The sequence below is a fragment of the Fringilla coelebs genome (assembly GCF_963513975.1).
Source record: "Fringilla coelebs genome assembly, chromosome: 2".
NCBI classification, from domain to species: domain Eukaryota; kingdom Metazoa; phylum Chordata; class Aves; order Passeriformes; family Fringillidae; genus Fringilla; species Fringilla coelebs.
In genome coordinates this window covers 98,241,384-98,256,428 of record NC_140029.1, presented here as the reverse complement: position 1 = coordinate 98,256,428, position 15,045 = coordinate 98,241,384, and the positions used below count along the sequence as shown (strand labels likewise).

The 15,045-nt window shown below is 42.5% G+C and overlaps 1 protein-coding gene across 3 annotated transcripts; it reads left to right on the top strand.

Moving 5' to 3' along the window:
- The first annotated feature begins 22 nt into the window (after positions 1 to 22).
- HHLA2 (HHLA2 member of B7 family) lies at positions 23 to 14,952 on the top strand. Of its 3 annotated transcripts, XM_084201476.1 has the most exons (9): positions 23 to 125; positions 1,016 to 1,119; positions 3,916 to 4,001; positions 5,077 to 5,397; positions 5,848 to 6,108; positions 9,319 to 9,609; positions 11,627 to 11,721; positions 11,912 to 11,991; positions 12,614 to 14,952. In XM_084201476.1, the coding sequence occupies exons 3-9, from the start codon at positions 3,938 to 3,940 to the stop codon at positions 12,735 to 12,737; spliced, it is 1,236 nt and encodes a 411-aa protein (XP_084057602.1). In that variant the 5' UTR covers positions 23 to 125; positions 1,016 to 1,119; positions 3,916 to 3,937; the 3' UTR covers positions 12,738 to 14,952. The 3 variants fall into 3 exon arrangements, with proteins under 3 accessions (XP_084057602.1, XP_084057600.1, XP_084057601.1); XM_084201474.1 differs by lacking the exon at positions 11,912 to 11,991; XM_084201475.1 differs by lacking the exons at positions 1,016 to 1,119; positions 11,912 to 11,991 and having other exon boundaries at positions 42 to 135.
- The last annotated feature ends 93 nt before the right edge of the window (positions 14,953 to 15,045 follow it).

Genomic DNA, 15,045 nt, shown 5'->3' with positions numbered 1-15,045 from the left:
TCACCTTCCAGCTGCCGAGGCGCCCGACGGAGCCGGTCAACTTTTGAACTTTCCGAAGACAAACTTCGAAACGGCTCGCTCCGGGCAGGTGCGGAGCGGGCAGCGGCGGTGCTCTGCAGCCGGAGGTGCGGAAAAGTGAGTGTGGGCAGGCGAGAGCTGTAGCATTAGCCGCGGGTGCCGGCTGAGCGGGGTGCCCTGGGGCGGGGTGGGAAAGCTCGTCTCCCGGAATGTCCTTGGCACTGGTGAAGTAGCTCGAGTGCTGCGTCCCGCTCTGGACACCTCACTACCGACAGACTTTGGGGCGCTGGAGCGTGTCCAGAGAAGGGAGAGGGAGTGAAGGGGGTGAAGTGCAGCTGCCATGAGGAGCCGGTCAGTAAAGACTTTACCAGTCTTTACAACTTCCTGAAAGGAAGATGCAGCCAGATGGGGATCGGTCTATTGTCCCAATTAAATAGTAACAGGACAAGAGGACACACCCTCAAGCTGTGCCAGCGGACGTTTAGATTGGATATTGGGAGGAATTTCCCCTCTGAAGGGGTTTTCAAGCATTGAAATGAGCTGCTCAGGTACCCTGAAAGTGTTCAAGAAACGACTGGACGTGTCACTTAATGCCATGATCTAGTTGAGAAGTTCATCAGTCAAAGGTTGGACTCGATAATCTCAGAGGTCTTTTTACAGCCGAAATAACTCAGTGAATGCAAGACACACCTTGCCCGTCTACTCCTAGTAGCACGAAAGTCTTCTTGCCACTTCTCCCTTCATTTTGTTTGGGGTTTTTTATGAGCCCTCTTCCCGAAAATACTTGAGTCGTTTTGTTCTGCTGGCAACCAGATGGCACAGACAAGTCTTGATTGTCCAGAGAGAATAACTCACTATGAGAAAATTATTGTTAGAAAATAATTGCCTAACCCTTCAGGCAGCCCTAGGCACCTACCTGTTGTTTCAGATGACCGGCTTTTTGAGAAGAGTGTCATGATTACTTTTACCTTACGTTCTTTTTCTCCTGAGCCCGCAGGGATCTGAGCTCGCTCCTGGTGCCAGGTTCCTGCGCTCTGCCCCTGAGAGAACTGGCGCTGTCGCTGCCTCCCCGAGCGCGTTAGGAGCGGCATCCTGACTGCTGTAAGCCTCTTACTGCTCACTCATTTCCTCCGTTACAGCTTGCAGAAACTTCGGGATGGCCAGGCAAAAGAAATGGTCAAGAGAAAAAGTTTCTTAGGCCCGAAGAAAGGAACATAAAAGGTGTGAAATCTTCGCGTGTGTCGAATCGTAGATCTCACAGTAAAAACAGCTGCTTCCCTTAAAGGGAGTGCAAGAACTTTTATGTTAGTTGCTTGAGTCCTGAGCTATATGAGTGGGTCAGCGTGCAGCTGGAGAGAGGCAAAGGTCTACAGGGAGAGATTGTGGAAATTTTTTTCCATTCGGAGTATTTCTCAACAAGTGAAGTATGGAGTTAGCATTTAAGTTGTAAGGGTTTCATTGTGGGGAGGCAGAGAAAGACTTCTCTGTTTCACTGTGGGAAATCCTCTGAAGATTCAGTGAGGAAATTCTAAAAAGCTGGCATCATTGTGGCAGGAGATTTTAGCAGTATGTGATTAACATGTATTTTTGAGAATTTTACATGTTTGTTTTTCTTGTTTGCTTGTTGGTAAAAATGAAAATCTTCTGGTATTTCCCAGTCCTTGTAAGTGTGGGTATGCTTGAAATGTGTTGTTCTTAACTTGCATTGAAAAGGAATAAATCAGAATCCTTTGTACTAAGAAACAAATAAATTTTATTTGAAAGGAGGGTATTTCAATATGCATATCTGCTCTTAAAGAGGTCACAAAGTACACTGAGCAGCCACCAATCCCAGTGGCTGTTTGCTACAGGAGTGCTCTGATCAGGTTTCAGCTTGACTGCAGAGTTCAAAAATGCGGAAATACTTGGGATACAGTTTGGTCACTGATTAACAGAAGAAAGAGAAAGCCTGTGTTCTTTCCCTGTAGTGGCCAAAGCAAATGCAGCATTCCCCCTACCATTATTTGAGCTGTTCAGTATGTCTCTGGAGATGCATTTTAGCACCTTGCCTTGCTCTCAGAAACCCTGGCTGAGCTGCTTTCCGGTTGAGTCTGTGGTGATTCTGTATGGAAAACTAGAGCATCAGTAACTAACATAACTACAGTGAACTTAATTCTACTTGTGCACTGTCTGTATACATTATTTCATCTTGATATTTCACTGCAAAGACTTAGGGCGTGACTTCTTGGTTGTGCCACTTACGTTTGTGACAAACAGGCGTTGTTTGTTGCATGTTTGTCCCGTACTTTGCAGTGTGACTCTAATTATCAGCATACATACTCTTTATTCCTGTAAGACCCCAGAACTTGCTGAAAAGACTGGCCAGAACCTACACTCCTCAGATTTTTCTACAGACCGGCATACATTTTTCTCTAATGGGAAGATCCAAAGCTATGGTTTGTGCTGAACATGAAAATTTTCAGCTAAGTAGTTGTAGCTGTTGTATTTTGGAGCAGGGTTATGGGGCACAGCTAGAAGGTGGGAGGCAGTGTGCGCTGTCCATGCAACCCCCAAAGGCATCGCAGAGCTATCACTGGAACCGTGTTACTCTCAGAGCGTCACTGCCAGTGAAAGGTGACATGTCAATTAAACATGGCAGATCCCTCACTGAGGGAAATACAGCCTTGCTTGCAGTTTCTGAAATTCAAACATCAAGCATAGTATATTTTATCGATCAAGTTGGAAGTGATAGGTAAATAAGCAAAAATTCCAATAAAACATGATCTGCCCCACTTGCCAGTGCAAGGGGTAAAGAAAGTAGATACTGGCAATTTTTGCTGATGTGGAACAAAATTATATATCAAATGTTTATTTTACCATTGTATCTAGTTCTGCCCTCAGACTTAATGTTTTGGTGCCTCTATTCTTTTTTTTTTGTTGTTGTTCTGTTTTTTTCTCCTTAAAGAATAATGAGAATACATAAAACAAACCCACTACCTTTTCAAAAGAAATAATACTCAGAAATCTTTAGGATTTAAGATTCACATCCACCACAAATATAGTTTCAGACACCAGTCAAAATTGTTCATAATTCTAAAAGGTCTGGCTATCAAGCCTGGCTAAGACAGTTAGAAACGGTACCTGTAGCTGCCTTTTGGGGAGGAAAAAAAAAAGATTAGGAAAAATCCATTAAAGTCTTTTCAAGTTACCTGATTCATGAGGTAATTTCTCCAATGGGGTATGCTGTATTTTAGGGTAAGACTACATTCTTCCTCCACTCAGGTAATAGTTAGAGTATTTTTTTCGGTTACACATGAGAGGTTCCAATTCATTGCTGTCTGACAAAACAGAAGATATGATGAGAGAGTCTCCTTTTCCTTTGTATTCCTACCCTAAATTTCCATGCACACGTTTTTGAAAGTATAAAAAGTGTGAAAAGTTCTCTATATCTGCAGTATTTGCAGATGCAATGAAATTTCCCACCCCAGAAAGTCAAATGTTGCAGTAATCAGAAAAATACTTTAAAAAGTAAAGAAAATCAGGCTTGACAAGGGACCTCTTACATACTTTTGCAAATTTTACTTGACCAGTTTTCCTTGATGTCCTGTTCAGGAATGAGGAAGATTAATATTCCCTAGCCCTGCAACCACACTGATAGTAAATACTTTCTATTTATTAAAAATAAAGCATCAATCTGCAAGGGGCTACAAGGTAATGAGTGGGCCTCCACTATTATGTAATGTGTAGGATCACATAATGAATTACTTTAATGTCAAAAACTTGGACCAAGTCTGTTGCAAACAAAAAACATGATACAAAGGCCTATAGTCCTTAGCAAGCTGTAGAAAGGAAATTATGTATGGACATGTCTTTTATTTGCATTTAAACAGGTTTTATCCCCTACTTTTATTTTGCCAGGTTGACCTGAATCTACGAGCAAATGAAAGGACAGAACATACCAGCTGTCACGATCTGTTTATTTCACATCAGTGCTACACTTTGGGGTAGGTTGTAGCTGAAAAATAAAAAAGAAGACCATTATTTTTAATTTTTATTAAGAAGAGTTAGTTCAATTCAAACACTGTTTATTAATGGTAAAGAATCAATTTTGGGTAATGTAAAACACTTCTGAAGCCAAAGACTGCTTGTCAGGTGGCTGCATGGATGGTTGTGGCCATTGAACCCCCAGACTGTTGCCTGCCAAGGTTTCTGCCCCACTGGCTCAGCAGGCAGTGATTTTCAGTTCAGACTGAAAATGCTTTGCATCAAATTGGCTGACTTTGCATTGAGAACACTGAGGCAAAGTCATTTGGATTGTTCTGCCAGATGAGCTAGAGATGGCATCAGAATGTCTGAGAAGGCAGCTGCCCCTCGGCAGTCACTACCTGCCCAACAGGTTGTCTTACCTTGGCCAAGAAGTAACGCGATGATGCTAAGTCAATGCAGTCAGTTTTTTGAAATATTAATTTTAAATTACTCTTGTATGCTACCAAGGCCTAACTTAAATGTTGACGGAAATGAGATGCTACCACTTGTCTCAATTTGTGGAATGCACACCTTAATTATCTCAAGGGGCTGAGAGAGAGCTTCCTCATCCTGTCTGTGGTGGCAAAGCTGTTTCAAGAAGTTCCGTCCTTCCCATCAGTTGCAGAGCCATGTCTTTTCTTCCCTCTGATGGTACAACTGCTTGGCACTGTGTGAGGGTGGTTGGTAACATGGGGCATTGCAGCGTGGCACTGTGAATGTTTGAACCTGTAGGAAGCTGCAGCTCCAAAGGCTTTTAAAGTCTACGGTGGAAGAGATGTGGTTCAAGGTGTGGAAACACGTTTGAAGCTCAGGTGGTAAGGTGGCAGTGTGCTGATTTGAGTATGTAGGTGCTTACTTGGGATTCCTATGTAAACAGATTAGAAGTTCAAACTGAATGGACACCCTTGCTGTCCCAAGAGACTCATGTGACAGAAAAGTCATGAAAGAGACATTGGCACACCTGCAAGAGCATTTTTTTGTCAGGGATAAATAAGTGCAGAAATATACTTGTAGACTGGATTAAACTTAGTAATTTGTACTTACGGGCTTTAGGTTTTACAGAACAGGAAGAAGTAACAGGGCTGTTTTCCAAGGATTGCATCCTCCCTTGTCGTTTCCCACCTGGGTATGATGAAGTAATTCACTGGAGCAAAGAGAACAAAAATGTGCACAGTTACTACCAGCAGAAGGATCAGCTGGGAGAGCAAGATCCACGTTACAGACTCAGAACACACCTTTTCCATGAGAACATCCCTAGTGGAAATGCCTCCTTGAAACTTAGTAACCTGACCATGACTGATGAGGGCTCTTATATCTGCTACGTGGGAACAGCACAACAGCAAACGGAAGTAGAAGTGCAGCTACGCGTTGAAGGTCAGTAAAGCATCAAAAACCCTTGGATCACACCACCGCAAATGGAATAGCACTGACAGATTTCCTTGTGTTGTTTCTCCCATGGAATCAAAATCTTCCAACCCAGCAGAGCACCTTTTGGGCCTGATGGTGTTATGCAGCAGTTTTTTCCCTCTGGTGAACTATTGCAATATGGATTGGAAAATTTTAGTGCGGCACTTGATTTCATAACCTGCTGCACCTTGATTTCTAAGGGCTAATTACATGGTACACATAATGTGGCTTCTCAGAATAGTACAAATCTTGGCCTTGTAAGTAGCTGTGCTTTCTTCTGAAATCAAACACAGATGAAGTTTTGTTCCTGGCTATATTAATTCCCTCCAATGGTATTTCAAAAGAGTAATCACTGCAAGTTAAAAACCATTTTGTAAGTAGTAAGATTTATTTTTTTAATTATTTTTTAATCTACAGCTCCTTCTTCTTATGCACTGGAATACCAAAAGACAAACACAGGAAGGAGACTGAAGTGCTATGCTTTTCTCACTTATCCAGCACCAACTATATCTTGGGTACAGGGCAGTATACCCGTCCGAGAAACAGATTGGGAGGAAACTAGGAATGGAGTTCTCTATTCTCTTAGAAGTGACAAGGACATTATAAATGTGACAGATACTTACTACTGTCATATTCATTTGTATCATGAAGTGTGGGCCGCTGAATGGAAGATGCAAGGTAGGAATGAAATCTCTTTCAGCATTGTTACTGAATTTCACAGCTTGCTTCAGAGTCAAACTAAAGACAGTCTTTCTGCAGTGGGGCAACATGGATATGTGTCACGGGTTGACCCTGGCACAGTGCCAGCGCCCCCATGAAAGGTGGATTTCCAAAATGGTTACCGTGAGATGTGACCCAGGAACAGAACAAAACAGGCTCCAACTTGGGAATGGAGGGAAAAAAAAAAAGACAACATTTTATTAATCTACATAGACACAAAAGGGGAAAAGGGAAAAACTACACACAACAATCCACAATAGAACATCTTCAAAAAACACTTCTCCTCCCCCCACCTCTCCAAACAAACAAATCCCCTCTAACACATCAATTCTCAGTCCAATACCCTCCTTCACACACACTCTCCCCAGTTCATCAGGAGAGAGGAGTCTTCCTCTCACACCATGGGCCTCCCCAGGAAAACACTGTAAAGTCCCCAGTGCTTCCATGTCACACACTGCAGCCGCCTGAAGAAAATCTGTAGTGGTGACCATCTTCCTTCCATGTCCAGCGCTCTCACCACTGTCCATGGATCCAAACTGCTCCTTAGGTCCTTTTAAGAATGCTTTGCCCAGTTCCAAGAAGTGGCCGCCTCTCACCATTTGGGACACCTGTCCCCCCCATATTCTCTCCCCTGGGGCCTGGGGTTCTCAGGAACAGAGATCCTTCGCTGGAGGCAGAGGGCTCCACCACACCCTCCCCCTCAGTCTCTGTTCTCTCCGCTTCTCCTCTCGGCCTTGTCACTCCTGGCTTCTAGCCAACCGCCTCCCCCAAGGAGCAGTCTCTGTATTATCAGAAGAACTTGGTTTCGCCCGTGGCTGTGTAAGAGAAAAGTCCAGCCAAAGCCACTCCACTCATCTCCTCCACCTAGGGCACTCTCATCTGCAAGCATTCCTTCACCTGGTCAAACTTCTTCTTCTTTCCCATCCTCTTTCCCCTCTCACTCCTCAGCTGGGGAGGATCAGTGTTTTTACAGCTTCCAAAAAATTCACAAAAAAGGTTAAAAGCTCGGCCCGGTCTGCTGGCAGCTGGGCACCTGCCGCCCCCCCCCACTTTCTCCTCCTGGCTGTGCTCCCAGCACAAGATAACAAATTTCAGCCTGCACAGTCTCTATCATCCTCTCTCCCAGGGGGGCTGCCCAAACCATCCCAGGACTCCTCCACCCCTGCACCTTGCCGGGGCTCCGGCCTCCCTTCTCAGGCCGCATGGCCTCCCCTCCCCCGCCCAGACGCAGCTGGGCAGGGGAGAGGTCCGAGCAACTCACCGGCCGGACTCCAAAGAGGAAGGTCTTCTCTAAATCCTCTGCTTTTTAACCCACTGAGTGTGTTCTCGGAGGCGTACCCAAATCCTCAGTGGCCACACCAAATGCCAATTTCACATCTGGCCACTGATTGGTTTGACCATAACTTTCCAAAAAAAACTCTCTTCCGGGTCAAACCATGACAATATGGGACAGTGCAAAAGGATTTACCTTTCTCTTTGAAATGCATTTGTTAGGATTGCAAAGTACCATTACAAGTTGCTTCCAGGAAGTAGGAATGAGAGGGGCTATCTCACCCTGCTGTAAGTTACCTTTACTCTTACCATCTTTTCTATATCAGTTTCACATTTTAAGAGTTGCCTAAAAAACAAACTTTAGCCTCTATCAATAAAAAAATTCTGCCCATGGGACAAAATACATGGAAACCTTGGAGAATATGTGAGTTCTGTGAGGGAGGTGAAAGTTTGCCTGCTGCTCTAGCTGTGTATGATCTGTTTCATTGTACTTCTTGTACTTCTCTTCACGTGCAAGCTTAAGTACCAGTCTGAGTGCTGGGGTGCATGGGAATGGAGAGCAGCAAACAGTTTGCATTTTACTGAACAGCAGCTCATTTTTTTTTAGTTAAGGAAAATTAGGACTATGAAATTTCAACTCTGCTTTGTCTTCCTCCTGAATTTCATTGGAAATTCACTTTGAGTAGATAACTCGTGGTTTTCAACCTTTCCTGTTTCTTAGGAAATATTTTTAATTGAAGGAAGAGCAATGCAAGAGCAGTTCTCTTATGAGATGTGCATGGATGCTTCCATTATCCTGATTACCCCCTAAAGTGTATCCAGACACTTTCAATGCCTAACCCACTGCATAAGCTCCAGAACAAGAGTGCACTTTTTAATTTTCATGGAATAGCTTAAAATATGGAAGGTTTCAAGTATGGCATCATTGTAGCTACCAAGTGCACTGTGTCTCTTTTGTTATCTATGCCTGGTCCACAAGAGAAAAGGTACATTCCATTACACACATACTTGCATTTCCCTGCATCCATCTAGCCCCTCAGTAGAATATTTTGAAAACAAACTGTTCTCCTTTTGTTTCTATAATAGCAGTGTGGGGTACAATTCTGGGTTTTTTTGTCTTCATGATTTTTCAGCCCCACACCTTTGTTCATTAAACCCTCCCGCACAGAAACCAAGTGTAGTTATACCATGTCAAAATAATCTATCTTCCTCTCCAGCTGACTGCCAGCCACCACTGCTGTCAAATCCCTGCTGTCAAATTCGTACTTGTGCTATGATGTTAATTTGTCTCATATTAGTATTTTATATATTAGGTGTTAATTCCACTTACCTGCCTTCTCTTTCCCTTTCCTGTTTTTTTTTAAAGCTATTTATTGTTAAACGTTCAACACGGACAAGTAAAGAACTTAAGTTCACCGTAACTGAAAGTTATTTCTAACTACATGCAATCTTTCTATTCTTTTGTTTTTCTTTAGTTAAATTATGCTGTGTTTTATCTTTTTGCTTCAGGTGGGCAATTGTCTGATCAGTTCTATTTTCTCTCTGTTCCAGCATGTGGAATTTCTGCTGGTTTACACTGTAACCTAGACTAGATTGAATCACTTCTATTAATGAGCCACTCAATTCGAGGAAAAATATTCAAATTTTAAAAAAAGTATATTCATAAATATTGCCAGTACCAGTTAGATTTTTTAGTGTAATATATGTGTGTTTTAAAAATCTTCAGATGCTTCTAGAAACATACTGTGATATTTGAATGCAATATCAAAGTAGTGAAATAGGTTTTTTGTATTTGTTCATGGTAGTATCAAACCTAAGAAAAAAATCACAATAGGTCTAAATAACCTTCACAGTATTTTCCAAAAAAAAGTGCAAAGAGCTTTTTATCTGTTTCAGATGACCTGCCTAAGGTGGAAGGAGAGAGCACCATAATTCCTTGTGAACACAGCCTTGACACTGCAAGCACTGATGCTTTCAGTGTGGTCTGGACATTACACAGAAACACAGTGACCTCAGTCCTGGCCTCCTTCAATGGCACATCCCACTCTCACCAGCCTCGAGTCCAGGTTAATGAAAGTGACTTTTCACTGAGGTTGGATCATCTTACTGCAGGCGACAGTGGAGAATATCTGTGTAATATTTCAACACCTCTCTACACAAAACTTGCTGTGACAACTTTGCACGTCGGTAAGTTGCTACTCCTTCCATTTCAGAGGATGAGGACCAGTTAGGACAGTGCACAGGCAAAGAGTCAATCCGAAATCTCAGAAATAATCGTTACATAAAAAGAATCAATACTACAAGAATGAGTTAAAAACTAGTCATGGAAAGAGCTCTAGAGGTCAGAATATACCCCTTGAGGGGAGACACTGGCTCCACTGGAAGATGCTTTTCTCTGTGAATGTCTTCAGCCTTCATTAGAGGAATTGGGTGAGAATGCAGTGGGACAGCAGTGATAGCTGTTTGCCAGCTCTCAGTACGCTGATGCAACGTGCACTTTTGTGTAATTTGGTGTGATTGGTACAGTTGGGTGGAAGAGAGACATATTTTATTTTTGTTGGCTCAGGGGAAAAAAAATGTTACCAAAGATGTGTTTATTTAAAGATTAGAAGTTTATTTTTTTCGGTCAGCAGCTTATTGTGGCAAAGGTTACAAAATCAGTGTCTGCCTTCAGTTGCTACCAACTGCTCTTATAGCTGAGGACACAGCAGGGCTCTCAGAATTCTGTCCTAAATGCTCTGCTGACAGCAAACATAGCTTTAAATGTAGCAGAGAGATGATGAGAAGCCCAAAGCTTGTGGTATAAGTTTGGCTGCAGAAGAAAGCTTGTTGAGAACGCACAGTTGTTATTTTCAAAGCTTTAATTCTACGCAGCAGGCCTTTTTTAGGCCTAGGGATATATATGTTTAAATGCATGCCTGTGTTTTTATGAGCTATTAAAATTCCCAGCTGTGAAATCTTACTTACAGTTATTTCATTGTCAGTAGCACATACAACCGTAGCTCACAGACATTTCACACAATTACATACAATCACCAAAAAGATTGAGAACTAATAGAGGGCACCTCTGCTAAATAAAGAACAGAACTTGAAGCAAGCCAGTAAGACATGAAAAACAGAGACAACATAATAGAAAAGGGAGTAGAATAAGTGATAATAACTACAGATAAGGACCTTTGTGGCTTACAGCACAGCCTGAAAGCAGATAAGTGGCTGGAGACAGTAGGGAATGGGCTATCCATGTTGGATAGCAGCCTTAGCACAGCAGCTGCTGAGCCATTAGAAGTGTTTCCAAGGGGCACTGGAAAGAAGGCTTTTCAGGGGAAAAAAGAGATTTACAGTCATCTCTCCTGTGTAAGGAAGGGTTGCAGCTTAAAGCTGCTCTTGTAAAGGAATTTACAAGATGTAAACATAGGTCTGCATGTGGTTACAGAGTCAAGCTAAAGGCAATGACTAGATTAAATGCTCTGTTTTAGCAGTTCTTATTTTCTGGCTGTTTTCCAGACATCCATAGGAGGTTTCCAGAGGAGTGTAGAATTTTTCAAATTCTTTGGACAAGACACAGCAGGGGAAAGACAACCTGAGGTAGAAGAGCCATACAGTTCTTTTGACAGTTTGGTGCTGTGCAGAGGTTTCTTCTAGGTGGGCTTTGATCCCCTATGGAATCCATGGTTATCACTCACTCATCTCAGGATTTCTTGTGTCCACCTGGATTGCAAGGTCGCACTATGGAGCTGGGCAATGTTTCAGATTAAAGTTGCGGAGATTTTGCAGCAGGAGTCATGAAATTTATGATCCAGGCTGGGTAACATTTACAGAGCTGCTCTACTGTAAATCAGTAGTGCTAATGGCACTGAGCACTGTACCTGGAGACAGTGCCCAGCACACTGGGCAGTTGATTGGTTTTAAATGGGAGTTGTGTTAAGAAGTTGTCAAATCCTATCCCATGAGCACACATGAAATTTGCTATCAGCACAATGAAGTAAAATAATCTGCTTTCAGCTATTCACACTTAAGTCAGTAAAGTATCACTTCAAAGTCTTACATTATGAGTCAAGTAACTTGAACATTGTTGTCCTTGTCTCAGTTTCCTTGTAATGTTTCTTTCTCCCCAAATCATACCTTTAAGATTACAAATAAGAAAATAATCATAGCTTTGATACATTTATTGAACAATAAGCACTTCTTTTTTGTCTTTTTAAAGAAAATTCAGGTAACACTGGGAAAATTGTGCTAGGAGTGCTTCTTGGTGCAGTGGCAATAGCAGTGGCAATAGCAGCGGTACTTTGCTATCTCAAGGTATGTACAATCATTAGAGTACTTATTTTTTAAGATACTGTTGATACCAAGCCCTTCAAGATTTGAATAAGGGTTGAGCCAAGCTTTAGAACTTCAAAAAAAATTGGTAATCAGTAGCTGTAGCTAGACAGTTGTGATTAAACAACTGCATTGTTAGCACTGTTTGCTAGGCTCATCTTCTGTTTTAAGAAAAAGGGAAGGCAATCCCAGTGTGAACAGGCTGTCTGGACAAGGGGCACCAGAAGTAAACTCCAAAGAACTGAGCAGTAAGTGGGGAAAGGTAATTCTGTCAGTGGGAGATTGAAACCCATTGACCACCTCCTCAAAATGGACCCCCAACTCATATTGAAGGGAAGTACCTAAATCCATACCTTGAATGCTTGTCTGAAGATTTTGTCACAGTTTGGTAAGCTTCAGGAGGCATTTTATGGGTACCATGAGGTACAGCAAAAACATATGAGAAAGAAAACTCTGAAATTATTATGCCTCAGTCTTTTTTCAGTTTTCTCTCTACACAAAGATTCACTTGCATGCTGCTTAATAAACAGTTGTAACATGCTTTAGGAATGATAATGTACTTTGAGATGCAATTGTCTAAACAACTTAAGCAAGATTAAGTTATCTTGGGACCTGTTGGGCTGTCAAACATCATAATCAGAGGAAGTGGAATGTTTGACAGGTTAATTCAGCTCTGGTTACATTGATGGAGGACTAGATGGAAAAACAATGAATGTTTCTGCACTATTGTGTGGATGCTCAGACATTTTACTCAGATAAAACTAAAATGGAAAATGCTGACATATTTATGGTGAGTGTGTCTTGTTCTTGTTTCCCCACTAGGGGATTCATTTTACGCATCAGTAGTTCTTATAAGTATTTTTATTTTGTCTAGAAAAAAAGGAAGAGAGGAGTCATATGAACACCTTGACATACAGGAAGAAACTAGCTCTCTGCACACAGATACTACTGACACTGGTGATGAAAAGAACAAAGAGTTCCTCTACCTTCCCCTTTGAGTTACAATAAGAGCCACAGGGAAATGTGATTTTCTGAGCAAGAGTAATGGACAAATGGAGAGGAAAAAAGTCGATGGACACTTGTATGTGAAAAGTCATGGAGCAGGGCATCTCACCCCCCACATGAGCTTATCTGCTGCTTTTTAACTGGTGAGTTAACTCAAACCAGACACAGCTGTCTTGTAGTGAGTTATTTTGGCACCATGGGATTGCCACCTGGGAGGACAAACTGGAATTCTGACTGACAGGCACCTGCCTTTACAAACTATATAAGCTACATCAAACTTTCCCAAAGCCGAAACACTGCACATTTTCCTGGAAGTGTGGAGTTTCACCTCAGAGCAAAGACGCCTGCTTTGCGGTTATTCCTCTGCAGGCTGAGTATTTCTTTTGCTAGTTTTAATATAGGCACCTTAATATCATGTACTGTTTTATGTAATCTACTGGTAGTTCTTTTGTTTTATACTGTGTCAGAGTTAACTCAGATTAAGACCTTTCATGTGTTACCTCCTGTCTGTCCAATAAATAACTAATTTTATATAAATAGACCTGATCTGCCATCCTTAGAACTTGCGGGCCAGAGTGATTTCTTAAATTTAAGCTGTTGCCAAAAGTCTGAGGCTAAGGCAGGGCTTGTGTGAAGCTCCCACTTGTCCTGTGACAAGTCAGCATGCAAAATTGGATTTCCTAAAGGGACAAAGAAGTTTCCAGAGAAGAAGAAATCCCTTAATTTTGAGGTTTGGTTTGTTTTTGTTTTTTTTAGGGTGAAGAAAAGAGAGCTTACTGGTTTTCATTTCCTTTAGTATTTTATTTTAAAGTAAAGATCATGTCTGCTGTCGACAGTGGCAAGTCTGAGCCCAGCAGACTTGGGCTGGCAGTGGTGGGGGGAGCAGAAAAGTGTCCAAGTGGGAACAGCTGTGGGGAACAAAACAGTTGGCAGACTGAGGTGTGAGAAGCTGAATGCTGCCAAACACAGCCTAGCACAGCAGTCTGGAAAATGGGCCCTGTGACATGGACGATCCAACTTTCGGGGGTTTTTCCATTGGGGGTTCTCCATTGTCTTGGGCTCAGGGATGGGAAATGTTAGCTGTGGGAGCTTCCCCCACCTGCTTTTGTCCTAGGGGCTACATGTGTAGGAATGGTTGCCACCTTGTCTTAGTCTGCAAAAACACGTGGAGCCAGCAGCACTGGGACGGCTGCCATCTTGTCCTTGTCCCAGGAGACCATGTGGACGTGACCTATGGGAAGTGTCCACCATTTTGCCTTTGTCCCAGTAGCCACATGGAACTAAGTTCAGGTGGTGAACACCTTTGCATGGGTAAAGCATCTCTTCTTGTATACTTTTGGTATTAACATTGTTGCTCTTTGCTTTCAGTAAATTATCTCAACCCACAGTCTCTGCTTTTCTCTCTCTCTTACCAGAAAGGGGTGGGGAGAAGGGGCTTATTTGGAGTTTAATTTTCTGGCTGGTGTTAAACCACCATGGACCAGTTCCCTGTTTAAAGGCAAGAAAGATTGAAGAGAATTCTTTATTTTTGAGCCGCAGGGAGGTGTCCCTTGACACCATCTCCTGTGCCTGTCCTGCAGCTGGCAAAGAGAAGTCCCTTGACTTCTGGTGGTAGTAGAAGCTTATAAATTGACTGCTCATATGGAAATCTTTACTTTCTCTTCTCCAAAACTCAGGGTCCTACGGGCAGAACAAATGAAAGCTGGGTTTTCCCAGCTTTAAGGGCTGTCCCTTCCACAGGTTTAATCTGTGCTGCTGTCCTGGTTCCAGCCAGGACAGGGTTATTCTTTTGCAATAGCCATGAGGGGACTTGACCAGAACCCTAATGTTATTTGATGCCTCCCCACTTCATTGGGGGTGTGGAGAGGGACTGTCCGTGCAGTAAAATGGGTTCCTTCAAGGAGGGGTGAGCATTTCTGCATGTGCATCACCCTCTCTTTTGTATACTTTTTTCTATTAATATTGTTGCTGTTACTATTAATTTTCTTATCTCATTGCTCTTTCCAGGAAAGTGTTCTTAGCCCATGGTTTTTCACCTTTTGTGCTTTCAACTCCCAACTCCATTCCAGGAGTGGGAAGGGGCAGGGGAGTGTGGTTTGAGAGAGCGAAGGGAGAAGTACTGTTCATAAACCAGGACCGCTGCTTTAACAATCTGCATACGAAATACATGAGGCTGTGCAGCATGACTGGATTTGCCCTTAGTTTTGATTTTGTCAGAGATCTGCCAATTAGGATTTGTTCCAACATAATGAAGTCGGCTGTTGGCGAGATGTAATCTTCTATTGATCCCTAAGGCTTGGC